The sequence below is a fragment of the Amblyraja radiata genome, chromosome 39, assembly GCF_010909765.2.
Source record: "Amblyraja radiata isolate CabotCenter1 chromosome 39, sAmbRad1.1.pri, whole genome shotgun sequence".
NCBI lineage: Eukaryota > Metazoa > Chordata > Chondrichthyes > Rajiformes > Rajidae > Amblyraja > Amblyraja radiata.
In genome coordinates, this window is record NC_045994.1 from 8,168,806 (window position 1) to 8,183,747 (window position 14,942).

Sequence of the window (14,942 nt, forward strand, 5' to 3'; positions counted from 1 at the left end):
CCCTCCTCTTCCCTCTACCAACCTCTCTGGGAGGAAAGGGTAATCATCAGGAAATAAGGACGATATTCTGACCATGAAAGAGGTCATGTGTGCACAAGGCCATGAGAGATCAGGCAGGTTTGGGTTTTATTCCTTGGAGCAGAGGAGGCTGAGGGGCGATCAGTCAAGAGTACATTATTGTCATCTGTCCTAGCACTTGCTGCAGCAAAACAGAAAATGGAAAGATAGTGTTCTGTAAACAATATAATAAACGAGAAAAAAGTATATATATATATATACTGAACTTTTTCTATATAAGCGTGTGCGTGCGTGTATGTGTGTATATATATATATGTATATGTGTGTGTGTATATATATAGATATATATATACTGAACTGTATATATATATCAAAATTACTAAAAGTCTGATCTTGACCACTTCCTGTTGTTCTGTATATTGATTTTAGAAAAAACACTGCCACTTACGGCTGTGATTTTTGGCCATCTTACTCAGAGTCCCCCTCCGCTGTGCAGGGCAAGATGATTTTTCCCATCGATGAAAAATAAAAGAGTTATTAGTGTTTAAAAATTTTTGAGATTCTCTCTCCTGAAGGCCACATCCCTTCCGGAGGGACTATAAAACCGGAAGTGTTGAGTACCTCAGTCAGTCTCTGCAAGATGGGGAGTTAGAGGGTCACGTCTCTCAGTCTGAGCTGTGAATAACACTGAACACATGTCTACTGAACTGTGAGTGGTTTTACTGACCTGTCAGTGCTCTTAATGTGGTTTGAAAATATAGTTTGGAAATGCTAAAGCTGTGCTGCCTTTGGTTTGGAAATGCTAAAGCTGTGTTGCCTTTGGTGTGGAAATGCTAAGGCTGTGTTGCCTTTGGTTTGGAAATGCTAAAGCTGTGTTGTCTTTGGTTTGGAAATGATAACGCTGTGTTGTCTTTGGTTTGGAAATGCTAAAGCTGTGTTGTCTTTGGTTTGGAAATGCTAAAGCTGTGTTGCCTTTGGTTTGGAAATGCTAAAGCTGTGTTGCCTTTGGTTTGGAAATGCTAAAGCTGTGTTGCCTTTGGTGTGGAAATGCTAAGGCTGTGTTGCCTTTGGTTTGGAAATGATAAAGCTGTGTTGCCTTTGGTTTGTAAATGCTAAAGCTGCCTTGCCTAATTAAAGTTACCTTGCCTAATTAAAGTTGCCTTGCCTAATTAAAGTTGCCTTGCCTTCTATATTATTAAAAGTCTAATCTTGACCACTTCCTGTTTGCACATTATATTGATTTTAGAATAAACGCTACCACGTACGGCTGTGTTTTTTGCCATCTTACTCAGAGTACCCCTCCGCTCATCAGGTCCCGAGGATTTTTCCCATTGATGAAAAATAAAAGCGTTATTAGTGTTAATTTTTTTTTGAGATTCTCTCTCCTGTCAATCACGCCATGAAGGCCATGCCCCTTCTGGTGGGAGGGACTATAAAACCCAGAAGTTTGGGCGTGGCTCAGTCTCTGCAAGATGGAGGAGGTGGAGGTCACAACCCGCAGTCTTTAATGGCCTTGCACCCTGCTTGAAATGGTATGAAACTGCACTTGAATTTGGTGGCCTTGCACCCTGCTTGAAATGGAATTTCAAGGAATAGCCGTGAGTGCCATAGAATGCTGGAGACCAGTCCCTTCAGCCCACAACACCCATACTAGCGCTCCAGAAAGCACCCTCTTCCTTTCCCCCCCCCCCCCCCCCACTGGCCATCAATATTGGAATTGGTGGAGAGGTGGAATATTGCATTGGGGGACTAGCTCCCCCGTGTGATGCTGGGACCCAATGGGTCCCACTTAGTCTAGTATATATATATATATATATATATATATCATCGGTAGACATAGAATGCTGGAGTAACTCAACGGGACAGGCTGCATGTCTGGAGAGAAAGAATGGGCGACGTTTCGGATTGAGACCGTTCTTCATATAAATATGTGCATACATATATATAAAAATATGTGTATATATATATGTGTGTATGTATATATATATATGTGTGTGTATATATGTATTTATTTGTGTATTTATATATATATATATATATATATATATATATATATATATATATATATATACGTGTGTGTGTATATATATACGTATATATATGTGTGTGTATGTATATGTTTATATATATACATATATGTGTGTGTGTGTGTGTATATATACATATACATACACATACATACACACAGTGCACCATTGTCAAGTCAACTTTATTTGTCACATACATATACAAAATGTGCAGTGAAATGAAAGTGGCAATGCCTGCGGGATTGTGCAAAACAACAGAACAAAGGAACAACAGAACCAGTATTTACATTTTTTTTAAAGACACAACAGTAAATTAGTCCCTGGTGAGATCAGAGTTTACAGTCCTGACGGCCTGTGGGAAGAAACTCTGTCTCATCCTCTCTGTTTTCGCAGCGCGACAGCGGAGGCGCTTGCCTGACCATAGCAGCTGCAACAGTCCGTTGCTGCGGTGGTAGGAGTCCTTCATGATCTTGCTGGCTCTGGATCTGCACCTCCTGAATTTCCTCAGCTGCCTGAAGTGGTAAAGGCGCTGCCTTGCCTTTCTGACCAGTGCGGCCCACAATGTCCATACTAGCCCTCTGGAAACCAGTCCCTTCAGCCCACAACACCCATACTAGCGCTCCAGAAAGCACCCTCTTCCCCCCTCTTCTTCCCCACCCCCCCCCCCCCCCCCCCCCCCCCCCCCCCCCCCCCCCCCCCACTGGCCATCAATATTGGAATTGGTGGAGAGGTGGAATATTGCATTGGGGGACTAGCTCCCCCGTGTGATGCTGGGACCCAATGGGTCCCACTTAGTCTAGTATATCATCGGTAGACATAGAATGCTGGAGTAACTCAACGGGACAGGCTGCATCTCTGGAGAGAAAGAATGGGCGACGTTTCGGGTCGAGACCGTTCTTCATATAAATATGTGCATACATATATATAAAAATATGTGTATATATATATGTGTGTATATATATGTATATATATATATATGTGTGTATATATGTATTTATTTGTGTATTTATATATATATATATATATATATACGTGTGTGTGTGTGTGTATATATATACGTATATATATGTGTGTGTGTATGTAGATGTTTATATATATACATATATGTGTGTGTGTGTGTGTGTGTATATATACAGACACATATATACATACACATACATACACACAGTGCACCATTGTCAAGTCAACTTTATTTGTCACATACATATACAAAATGTGCAGTGAAATGAAAGTGGCAATGCCTGCGGGATTGTGCAAAACAACAGAACAACAGAACAAAGGAACAACAGAACCAGTATTTACATTTTTTTTAAAGACACAACAGTAAATTAGTCCCTAGGTACACAAAATTGCTGGGGAAACTCAGCGGGTGCAGCAGCATCTATGGAGCGAAGGAAATAGGCGACGTTTCGGGCCGAAACCCTTCTTCAGACCAGTAAATTAGTCCCTGGTGAGATCAGAGTTTACATTCCTGACGGCCTGTGGGAAGAAACTCTGTCTCATCCTCTCTGTTTTTGCAGCGTGACAGCGGAGGCGCTTGCCTGACCATAGCAGCTGCAACAGTCCGTTGCTAGGGTGGTAGGAGTCCTTCATGAACTTGCTGGCTCTGGATCTGCACCTCCTATAGTTCCTGCAGAGCGGTGAGTGTAGTTCCCATAGTGCGTTCGGCCGAACGCACTACTCTCTGCAGAGCCTTCCTGTCCTGGGCAGAACTGTTCCCAAACCAGATCGAGATGTTACCGGACAGGGTGCTTTCCACAGCCCCAGAGTAGGACTGAAGGATCCTCAGAGAGACTCTGAATTTCCTCAGCTGCCTGAAGTGGTAAAGGCGCTGCCTTGCCTTTCTGACCAGTGCGGCAGTGTGTGTTGTCCATGTCAGATCCTCCGTGATATGGACTCCCAGGTATTAAAAGCTGCTCACCCTATCCACAGTATCCCCATTTATCCCCAGGGGTGTGTACGTCCTCGGTTTTTGGATTGGATTGGATTCAATTTATTGTCATTGCACTTTTCAGTGCAACAAAATGGTTTAGCCTGCAGTCATAACATAGAATAAATAACAAACACTCAACACAGTTTAAAGTCCCAAAGTCATTGTCTCTTCCCTCCTTGCTCTCCCTCTGCATTGAGGCAATCCAAGCCTCCGATGTTGTGACCCCGCCGGGTGATGGTGTGCAAGTTCCGCAGCTGAATCCGAGCTCCGCAAACAGGCCGGTTCAAACTCCGCGGCCCGGGGCGGTCGAAGCTGCCGAAGCTGCCGCCCTCCAGTCCAGCGGACGCAGCTGTAGTTGCGGGAGCTCCGGAAAAACAGGTCACCACCTGTGACCTGCGAGCTCCCGATGATGTCGTCCACTGGCCCGCGGCCGAGTTGTGTGCCTTTCTAAAGTTCACAACCAGCTCCTTAGTTTTAGTGATATTCAAGAGGAGTCTGTTGTCCTGACACCAGAGTGCCAGATCAGCCACCTCCTCCCGGTGCCTTCTCATCACTATTGGAGATCAGGCCCACCACCACACTGCCATCAGCAAACTTGATGATGGAGTTGTAGCTGAAACTGGCCACACAGTCATGTGTGTACAGGGAGTACAGTAGGGGACTGCGGAGGCAACCCTGGGGGTGGTGGGGGGGGATCCTGCGTTAAGGGTGAGGGGGTTGGATGTATGTCTCCCCATCTTGACCACCTGGGGCCAGGACCCAGGGGAGTGTTCAGTCCCAGTTCCAGCAGCTTCTCGGCAAGTCTAGTGGGCACTATGGTGTTGAAAGCTGAACTGAAATCAATGAATAGCATTTTCTAGATTTGGGGGGGGGGGGGGGGGGGATCTCAACAGTGAGGTTTAAATCCATAACTTTTGAAGGCTGTCGTCACTGCACTGGCATTATTTTCCCCACCGTGCCAACAAACCCTTTCACAAGAGTCGCCGTTGAGAACGAGCAGGCAAAATCCGCGTTTCTCCTCCCATTCCCTAATTCAGAAAAACTCGGTAGGGGGCAGACTAGGACCAAAAGTGCCACTCCCGGTTTACAGCCTTTAACACCACAAACCAAGTGGGAAATATTCGCAGCGAGTGCAATGTTCCGGATTAGACAGATAACACAAAGGGCTGCGTTGGGCAATTCTCGTTCCACCAGCTGACGACGACGCCGCCGCCGCCGCCTTGTTGACGTTGTATTGGTCTTTGGGAGGTTGGGAAGGAATGCTGGCAGTGGCGGAGAATCGTAAAGCAAAGGGGGAAACAAAAGCAACGAGAAACGGTGGAAACTGAGTGGCGAGGAGGAGGAGAAGGAGAGACGCATGAAATCGCCTGGTGTGTGTGTGTGTGGTCGATGAGGGTTGCAGGCCTCATCTGCAGATTGCAGGCAGGTTAATTTCAGTGCGCGCGCCCGGCTTTGGAACGCTGACCTGGGGATTTGTATCAATTTAAACTGTCGCCACGTTCCATTTCGGAAGTAACATTTTGAACCGCGTCGCAACCGGGGGGGGGGGGGAACAGACTCATTAATGGTCACAGTTACTGCAACCGGGACCGGCCCTCAATCATTCTCTGGCTGCCGTTTCATGTGAGTGATCACGTTACAGGGCTTTTCAGATGCGCTGGTGGAGACATGAAGGAACCCACTCCCCGGCGGATACCCCAGTGCGCAGGGCGTCCTGCGCTGTTTAAAGCGCTGATGTAGTCGGTAAACAGAGGCCCAGTTTTTTGTATTCACAATTGCATTGGATTCAGTGTTATTGATCCTCTGGGGGAGAGGGTCGGCGACTTTGTTCTTGATCGCCGCATTCGACATCGACGACCCTTGCTCATCTCTGTGTCTCAGTCCCCCGACTCTCAGTCTGAAGAAGGGCCTCGACCTGAAACGTCACCCATTCCTTCTTTCCGGAGATGCTGCCTGTCCCGCTGAGTTACTCCAGCATTTTGTGCCTATCATCAACGAAACATCCATGTCGTAATCGTTTCCTCGTTACAGTTCGTGCCGAAGTTCATTGGGTTCAAAGTAGTTACTGGATTTCCAAAGTTATAAGTGAGATGAGTTAGTTCAAAGTCTTTTATTGATTGAAAAGTGTCTGAGGTCATCCTAAAGTCGGTATTTTCACAGCTATATGTCATCTCACTTATATGTAAGACTGCGTCATCGTACTATTTCGCTGAACACTCTCTTGGTATCAGCTAATGTGCATGTGGAATGGTAGGGAGTTTGCAACACCGAATGCCCTTTGACCCGTTACGTGGTGAGTTACCCAACCCTTCCAGCACATGATCATTATCCCTGCCAGTGCATGTCCAGTCGAGTGACACAGCGTGGAAACAGGCCCTTCGGCCCAACTGGCCTATGCCAACCAAGATGCCCCATCAACACTAGTCCCACCTGCCTGCTTTTGCCCCATATCATTCTAAACCTTTCCTATCCATTTACCTGTCCAAGAAGGAACTGCAGATGCTGGAAAATCGAAGGTAGACAAAAGTGCTGGAGAAACTCAGCGGGTGCAGCAGCATCTATGGAATGAAGGAAATAGGCAACGTTTCGGGCCGAAACCCTTCTTCAGACTGATGCAGGGTGGGGGTGGGGGGGGAGAAAGGAAAAGGAGGAGCTAGAGGGAGAGCTTCATTTACCTGTCCAAATGCATTATAAACATTGTTATAGTACCTTCCTCAACTACTTCCTCCGGCAGCTCGTTCCATACACCCGCCACCCTCTGTGTGAAAAGGTTGCCCCTCAGGTTCCTATTAAATATTTCCCCTCTCATCTTAAACCCATGTCGTCTGGTTCTCGATCCTCCTACTTTGGGTACAAGACTGTGCATCTCCCCAGTCTATTCCCCTCATAATCGTATGCACCTCTTTCAGATCACCCCTCATCCTCCAGTGCTCCAAGGAAGAGTAACGTTTAAAGGAGATATGAGGGGAAGTTTTTTTTAATACAGTGGTGAGTGACTGGAAAGCACTGCAAGGGGTGGTGGTTGAGACTGATATGATAGTGACATTTAAGATGAGGATATGGATATACGGAGAATGGAAAATAAGGGAGGACTATGTATTATGTACGGGCTGATAAGAGTTAGGTTTGGCATCCTATTCGGCACAGGCATTGTGTGGTGTTTGCATGTTCTCCCTGTGACCGTGTGGGTTTTCTCCGGGTGATCTGATTTCATAGAAACATAAAAAATAGGTGCAGGAGTTGGTCATTCGGTCCTTTTAGTCAGCACCGCCATTCAATATGACCATCCAAAATCAGTACTCCGTTCCTGCTTTCTCCCCATATCCCTTGACTCCGTTAGTCCGAAGAGCTAAATCTAACTCTCTCTTGAAAACATCCAGTGAATTGGCCTCCACTGCCTTCTGTGATTCACAACACAGATTCCCAACTCTCTGGGTGAAAAAGTTTTACCTCATCTCAGTCCTAAATGGCATTCCTTTTTTGTAAACTGTGACTCCTGTTTCCTCCCACACTCCAAATAAGTGCGGGTTTGCAGGTTAATTGGCTTCTGTGAATTTGACCTAGTGTGTTGGATGCACAAAACTGGGATAACAGAGAACTATTGTACGGGTGATTCTGTTCAAGCCCGTTGTACGAAGAGCTGAACAGCCCTGAACACTTGTCCAGGCCAATGGCCAGTAACCCTCAACAATACACTTTCAGGCAATTCTTGACCACCTCTGCATTGACAAAAAAGATGCCTGAGTTTTGTGTCTTTTTTGTTTGTTTTGGATTTGTATAACATCTTTTAGTTCGATCTATTTGCAGCCAGTGCAATGCATCTGAAATGTAGGGGTTGTGGAAATAATAGCTACTAAAATACACACAGGAAGCCCCCACAAACATCACCGCCACCTCTCCTTTCCCACAACTTAAAAGGTGCCTGAATTGCAAATTCCGCTTCTGCTAACGAGTTACCAACCCAAGATGTCAACTCTGTCTTTCTCTTCACCGAGTATTACAACATTTTCTCCTTTTAATACCAAAAATTACTTTTATTCAGATTCATCCACTAACCTTCACCAACCCAACATATTAAAAACCTCCCAAGACAACAAAAAGCAGAAGTTAGGATTTGAAGTAAAAATTGTTTGCCCACACTGGTGTCTACAGGAAGCTCTTAAGCCCAACTCCACCCTCTGTCATGCACAGATAGTTTCAATTGAAGACAGACGCAAAACGCTGGAGTAACTCGGCGGGACAGGCAGCATCTCTGGAGAAAAGGAATAGGTGACGTTTCGGGTCGAGACCCTTCTTCAGACTGGGAGTCAGAGAGATATAGATGGTGATATCGAGTGATATAGAACTAATGAATGAAAGATATCGCCAAAAGCAACAATGATCAAGGGAGGTTGGAGCCCACAATGGTCCATTGTTGGCTATGGGGTGATAACGAGTTATACAGCGAGTGAAACTCAACAGGGGACAGTGAAGCTAGAATGACCACTTAGATGGGGGAGGGACGGAGAGAGAGAGAAGGGGAAAGCAAGGGTTACTTGAAATTGGAGAAATCAAGATTCATAGCGCTGGGTTGTAAGCTGCCCAAGTGGAATATGATGTTGGTTTGGGTTTGTTCCCTTGCGAGTGCTGAGAAAGTCAAGGAGGTCTGGGGGGCAGAAAACTGATTGCACTGAACATTTGGAGTACAATAGCAGTCTGGTGGCGTGCAGCGAATGCCGTTGTGAAAATGAGCCCTTGTTGAAAGAAGTATTGTGTGACATTGTATTCAGCTGTGCAGACAAACAAAATGTTCTGGATTCACAGAGCTGCCTGATAAATCGTGCTCTATTTATTTTGTCCTCCCGTAACTCGAGTACCAAGGCTGCCCTTTCTTCAGTGTAGACTTTTACAAGTAGCCAATTCATGCACAGCAAACTCCCACAGACAGCATGGTGATAACAGGGTCAGGCAGCATCCCTGAAGAACATGGAGAGGCAACGTTTAGAGTCCGCACCCATCATCAGACTCGGATGTGACATCTTTGCATGCTCTCCGGAGATGCTGCCTGAGTTACTCCAACACTTTGTGTCTTTTGTTTGTTTTGGATTTGTATAACATCTGTTCCCGATGTTGGGGGGAGTCCAGAACCAGGGGCCACAGTTTAACAATAAGGAGTAAGCCATTTAGAACCGAGACGAGGAAACACTTTTTCTCACAGAGATTTGTGAGTCTGTGTAATACTCAGCCTCAGAGGATGGTGGAGGCAGGTTCTCTGGATGCTTTCAAGAGAGAGCTAGATAGGGCTCTTATAAAAATAAAAAATTAAAAAAAAGTAGCGGAGTCAGGGTATATGGGGAGAAGGCAGGAACGAGGTACTGATTGGGGATGATCAGCCGAATGGCCTACTCCTGCACCTATTGTCTATTGTCTATCTTTGAGATCGAGCCATTTGCAGCCAGTGCAATGCATCTGAAATGTAGGGGTTGTGCAAATAACGGCTGCTAAAATACACACAGGAAGCCCCACAAACAGCAGTGAGCTGATGGTTTATTTGCTATTGAGTGGGGAAATAAATATTGGCCAGGATTTGAGTTGATTCACCTGGGAGTGTAGATGGGCCAATGTTTTGATCCATAAACCTCTGACCTTGTTGGTACTGCTCTGGGAAACCATGTTCGATGTTCGTGCTGAGGCCTCCTGAACGGTTCTTAGTTAAGGTGTAAGAATTTAGTTCGGAGATTCGACGTGGAAACAGGCCCTTTGGCCCACTGAGTCTCCACCAACCAGATATCACCCATGCACGAGTACTATCTTCCACACTAGGGGTGACGTACAGAAGCCAACTATAAACCCACGTGCCTTTGGAATGTGGGAGGGAGCCAGAGCACCCAGAGGAAACCCATGCGGTCACAGGGAGAACGTGCAAACTCCGTGCAGACTCTACCGTTCCTCCCCCAACCCAAAGACGCATGGGTTTGTAGGCTAATGGCCCCAGTGCGTTGTCTCTAGTGAGTAGGCTAGAACTAGCTCACTGGGATCGCTGGTCTGTGTGGACTCAGTGGGCTGAAGGACCTGGTTCCACACTGTATCTTTACCCTAAACTAAAAGCCCTGTCCCACTGTACGAGTACATTCCAAGAGCTCTCCCGAGTTAAAAAAAAAATATTCAAACTCGTGGTAAGCACGTAGAATGTACGTAGCGGGTACGTCGGAGCTCGGGGATGTCTCTTAGCGGCTCGTAACGCTAACGGCAGGTACTCTGGAAACGCGGTAAGCTCGGGAAGACTCGTGAAGATTTTTCAACATGTTGAAAAATGTCCACGAGAGCCCCGAGTACCGACGAGCGGCCATTACGGTAAATCTCCGAGTTCGATTTAAGGGCAAACTCGGGAGAACTCTTAAATGAACTCGTACAGGTGGGACAGGGCTATGAATAATAAATGTCAACATTTCAAGACCTATGAAGACATGTGAGTTTGTAGGGTAATTTGCCTCTACATTTCCCCAAGTGTGTAGGAGTGGATAATAATTTAGCTTGCTTTTGCTTAGAGATATAGCGTGGTAACAGGCCCTTCGGCCCATCGGATCCAGGCCAACCAGCAATCCCAGTATCCTAGCCCTATCCTACTCACATTAGGGACAATTTACAATTCCACCAAACGAATTAGCCTGCAAACCTGTACCGTACGTCTTTGGAGTGTGGGAGGAAACCCACGCTGGTCGCGGGGAGAACGTACAAATCTTGAACAGAGACGCACCTGTAGTCGGGATCGAACCCAGGTCTCTGGCACTGTAAGGTGACGACTCTACAGCTGCACCACCGTGTGGCCCATGGGAATATGAAATAACGGGTGATCGATGGACTCGGTGTGCCTGAATCCTTGCTGTATCTTTCAAGTGATGTTTGAGCTGCCACTAAACTCCGTGTGTGTGTGTGTGTTTCTCCAGGGCCGTGTAGCTTGCCCCGTTTGGAGAGATGGCCTGCCCGCCCTCCCGGGTCCCTCCCACGGAGTTTGGGCAGCAGCATCAGGCCGGAGCTGTGGATGGTGAAGTGCCGGCAGGTTGGTCGCTGCTGACGACGGATGGCCTGGTGCCGTCTCCGGTGTCCTCGCCGCTCGGCTGCCCGGAGCCCGTGGGGGGGGAGGTGAGACCACCGCCCGACACCACCAGCCTCTCCGTGCCGTGGGGTGAGGCCGAGCAGCGGACACGCGGCACGGGCAAACTTCACCCCGACGCACCGAGCGGCAATCCCAACGCTGCTCCCTCCCGCCAGGTGAGTGATGTCTTGTCCCGACGGTGAACCAGCTAGGATATCTCCTTCAATGGGGCGAAGGGTTTTACATGGAAACCCATCCTCCCAAATAAACTGTAGACACAAGGAACTGCAGATAGACAATAGACAACATGTGCAGGAGCAGGCCATTCGGTCCTTCGAGCCAGCACCGCCATTCAATGTGATCATGGCTGATCATCCCCAATCAGTACCCCGTTCCTGCCTTCTCCCCATATCCCCTGACTCCGCTATTTTTAAGAGCCCTATCTAGCTCTCTCTTGAAAGCATCCATAGAACTGGCCTCCACTGCCCTCTGAGGCAGAGAATTCCACAGACTCACCAATCTCTAAATAAGCCGTTCTAAATGGCTTACACCTTATTCTTAAACTGTGGCCCCTGGTTCTGGACTCCCCCAACATCAGGAACATGTTTCCTGCCTCTAGCGTGTCCAAGCCCTGATGCTGATTTACAGAGTGCTGGGGTAACTCAGCAGGTCAAGCTACATCTCTGGAGAGCATGGATGGATGGATGAGTTTACAGGTTGGGACCCTACTGAAGGAACTCAGCAGGTCAGGCTACATCTGGAGTTTCAAGGCGTGTGAAACTCCGTACATACAACACCCATGGTCAGGATCGAACCCAGAACTCTGCCGCTGCGAGGCAGCAACTCTACCACTGAGCTACTGTATGTGAGCGTGTGCGACTGTCTCCGGACTCTGCTGGAATGACCCTTTTGCTTTGCTGTAATCTTTCAGGAAGTCCCGGGATCACTGGACCGATGGGAGGGGCAGCCCGAGGACATGACAGCATCCAGTCGGGGAGAGGGAGCCTACGTGGGTCCTGGCCTCAGCCCCTATGAGCCAGTGCTATCTCACTGGTTCTACTGCAAGATGGAAGACTCCAAGCCTCTATGGACTCCCTTCAGTAAACTGGACTCTCTCGTGCTAGAGGAGAAGCATTGTTCTGGTAGGTACCTGGCTTTGGACTTGAGATGTACAGGATGGAAACATGTCCTTCGGCCCACCGAGTCCATATTGACCAGCGATCCCCGTACACTAGCACTATCCCAAGCGCTAGGAGCAATTTACAATTTTATCTCGGCCAATCTTTGGAGTGTGGGCGGAAACCGGAGCACCCGGAGAAAACCCACGTGGTCACAGGGAGAACGTCCAAACTCGATACAGACAGCACCCGTAGTCAGGATCGAACCATAATGTCCCTGTCCCACTTAGGAAACCTGAACGTAAACCTCTGGAGACTTTGCGCCCCACCCAAGGTTTCCGTGCGGTTCCCGGAGGTTTTTGTCAGTCTCCCGACCTGCTTCCACTACCTGCAACCTCCGGCAACCACCTGCAACCTCCGGGAACTGCACGTAAACCTTGGGTGGGGCGCAAAGTCTCCAGAGGTTTCCGTTCAGGTTTCCTAAGTGGGACAGGGGCAACCTCTACCGCGGCATCACCCTTTATCCACAATCCCTGGCTCAGGAACCCAGTGCCCTTCAACACTAGGTGGAACCATAGAAGTCTGCATCATCCCCACTCCACCCAGCGGCCCAGTGGCGCACCTGGTAGTGCCAGGGACCCGGCTTCGATCCTGATCTCCAGCGCTGAACATGTGGAGTTTGCACGTTCTTCCCTGTAACCGTGTGGGTTTCCGGCATTGCACTGGTTCTCCTTCCCCATCCCACAGACTTGCGGGATTAGTTGGCCGCTGTAAACTGCCCCTCATGTAGGCAAGTGGTACAATCCAGGAAAGTGCTGGAGCAACTCAGCGGGTCAGGCAGTGTCTCTGGAAGACCGGGACACAAGACCTTTTGGGTCTGAAACATCACTTCTCCATGTTCACCAGAGATGTTGCTGCCTGATCCGATGAGTTACTTCAGCACTGTTAAAAACCCTGTCCCATGGTACGAGTTCATTCCAAGAGCTCTCCCGAGATTAAAAAAAAAATCAAACTCGTGGTAAGCACGGAGAATGAACGTAGCAGGTACGTCGGAGCTCGGGGACGTCTCTTAGTGGCTCGTAACGCTAACGGCAGGTACTCGGGAAGACTCGTGTTGAAAAATATCCACGAGAGCCCCGAGTACCGACGAGTGGCCATTACCGTAAATCTCCGAGTTCAAATCAGGGCAAACTCGGGAGGGCTCTTGGAATGAACTCGTACCGTGGGACAGGGCTAATAGTCTGTTATTGTAAACCAGCATCTGTTTCCTGGTTTCTCCTGATGGTATCTAGAAGCAGCAAGTGGGAATGTCGGAAGTGTAGGATTAGTTTTAAACGGGTAGTTAATGGGCAGCATAGTCTCGGTGGGTCGAAGGGCCTGTTTCCATGCTGTATGATTCCGCCTTTGAGAGCTGGCACACTGTGGGATAGAACTAGTGTGCGGGGTGGACTCGATGGGTCGAAGGGCATTTTTCCCTGCTGTATCTCTAAACTAAACTAAATTAAATGGATCAGGATGGAAAGGACATAAAAAATAAACGGGGTATGGTTCTTCTAAGGAAGATCTTTCCTTTTTTTCCCCACAGCGTCGGAGTTGGAGGAGGTGGTGGTGGCGACGGATGGCGGGCGTTACGACGTGTCACTGGTTCGGCGCTCGCGGCACGCCGTGTACTGGCAGGAGGCCCCCAGCGAAGTCCGCCGCTGCACCTGGTTCTATAAGAGCGACAAGGACAGCAGGTTTAACCCCTACACTGAGGAGTGCGGCCAGCAGATCGAGGTACACTAGCCAACATCTGTCCCATCTCGCCTCCCATCTCCACGGTGGCGCAGCGGTAGAGTTGCTGCCTTGCAGCTCGTGGAAGCGCTGGAGACCCGGGTTCGATCCCGACCACGGGTGCCGCCTGTACGGAGTTTGTACGTTCTCCCCATGAATGCGTGCGTTTTCTCAGGGATTTTCGGATTCCTCCCACACTCCAAAGACGTACAGGTCTATAGGTAAATTGGCTTGGTATAAGTGTAAATTGTCCATAGTGTTAATGAGCAGGAAAGTGTTAATGTGCGGGGATGGCTGGCTGGTGTGGACTCAGCCTGTTTCTGCACTGTATCTCTAAACTAAATCTTGCCCAGCCAGTGTTGGAGCCCTGTGTCACTGGCTGTCTGCCCCCATTCTAGTCCTGCCTTCACCTCTCTCCCGCAGCTCCTTGCACTGGCGAGAACACCTCACAGACACTCCTCTGGCATGTTATAGAGTCGGACAGCGTGGACACGGGCCCTTCAGCTCAACTCTTATCCTGGCCTTGAAATATGGATTTCAAGAGTGTTTGATCTCCATGTGTAGCAACAACTGAACGATGAAATTCTAGCGTGCATCCCACCATGACAACTAGGATACTCAAACTTAGCTGATCCCATGAATAAATCTGGAACTTTAATATCAGTATGAGAGTCATATGGCACGGAAATAAACCCTTCGGCCCAACTTCCCCATGCTGACCAAGATGCTGTTCCTTCCCACCTGCCCGCGTTTGGCTAATATCCTGCTAAACCTTTCCTATCCACATTGGTGCCACATCACCAGGAAAAACACAAGGAAAGCCCAAGGCACACAAAAATGCTGGAGAAACTCAGCGGGTGCAGCAGCATCTATGGAGCGAAGGAAATAGGCAACTGAATAGACAATTTCAGACTGAAGAAGGGTTTCGGCCCGAAACGTTGCCTATTTCCTTCGCTCCATAGATGCTGCTGCACCCGCTGAGTTTCTCCAGCATTTTT

General features: G+C 48.3%; 1 protein-coding gene across 3 annotated transcripts in view; it reads left to right on the top strand.

Moving 5' to 3' along the window:
* The first annotated feature begins 5,042 nt into the window (after positions 1–5,042).
* ddhd2 (DDHD domain containing 2) overlaps positions 5,043–14,942 on the top strand; it is a 33,628-nt gene continuing 23,728 nt past the window's right edge. The window contains exons 1-4 of one of the 3 annotated variants that reach the window (XM_033013638.1): positions 5,043–5,601; positions 10,905–11,229; positions 11,985–12,195; positions 13,757–13,947. In XM_033013638.1, coding sequence (XP_032869529.1) covers positions 10,933–11,229; positions 11,985–12,195; positions 13,757–13,947 — 699 coding nt within the window. In that variant the 5' untranslated portion in view covers positions 5,043–5,601; positions 10,905–10,932. The remainder of the gene's footprint in view (positions 5,602–10,904; positions 11,230–11,984; positions 12,196–13,756; positions 13,948–14,942) is intronic. The other 2 variants (XM_033013637.1, XM_033013639.1) reach the window with 2 other exon arrangements.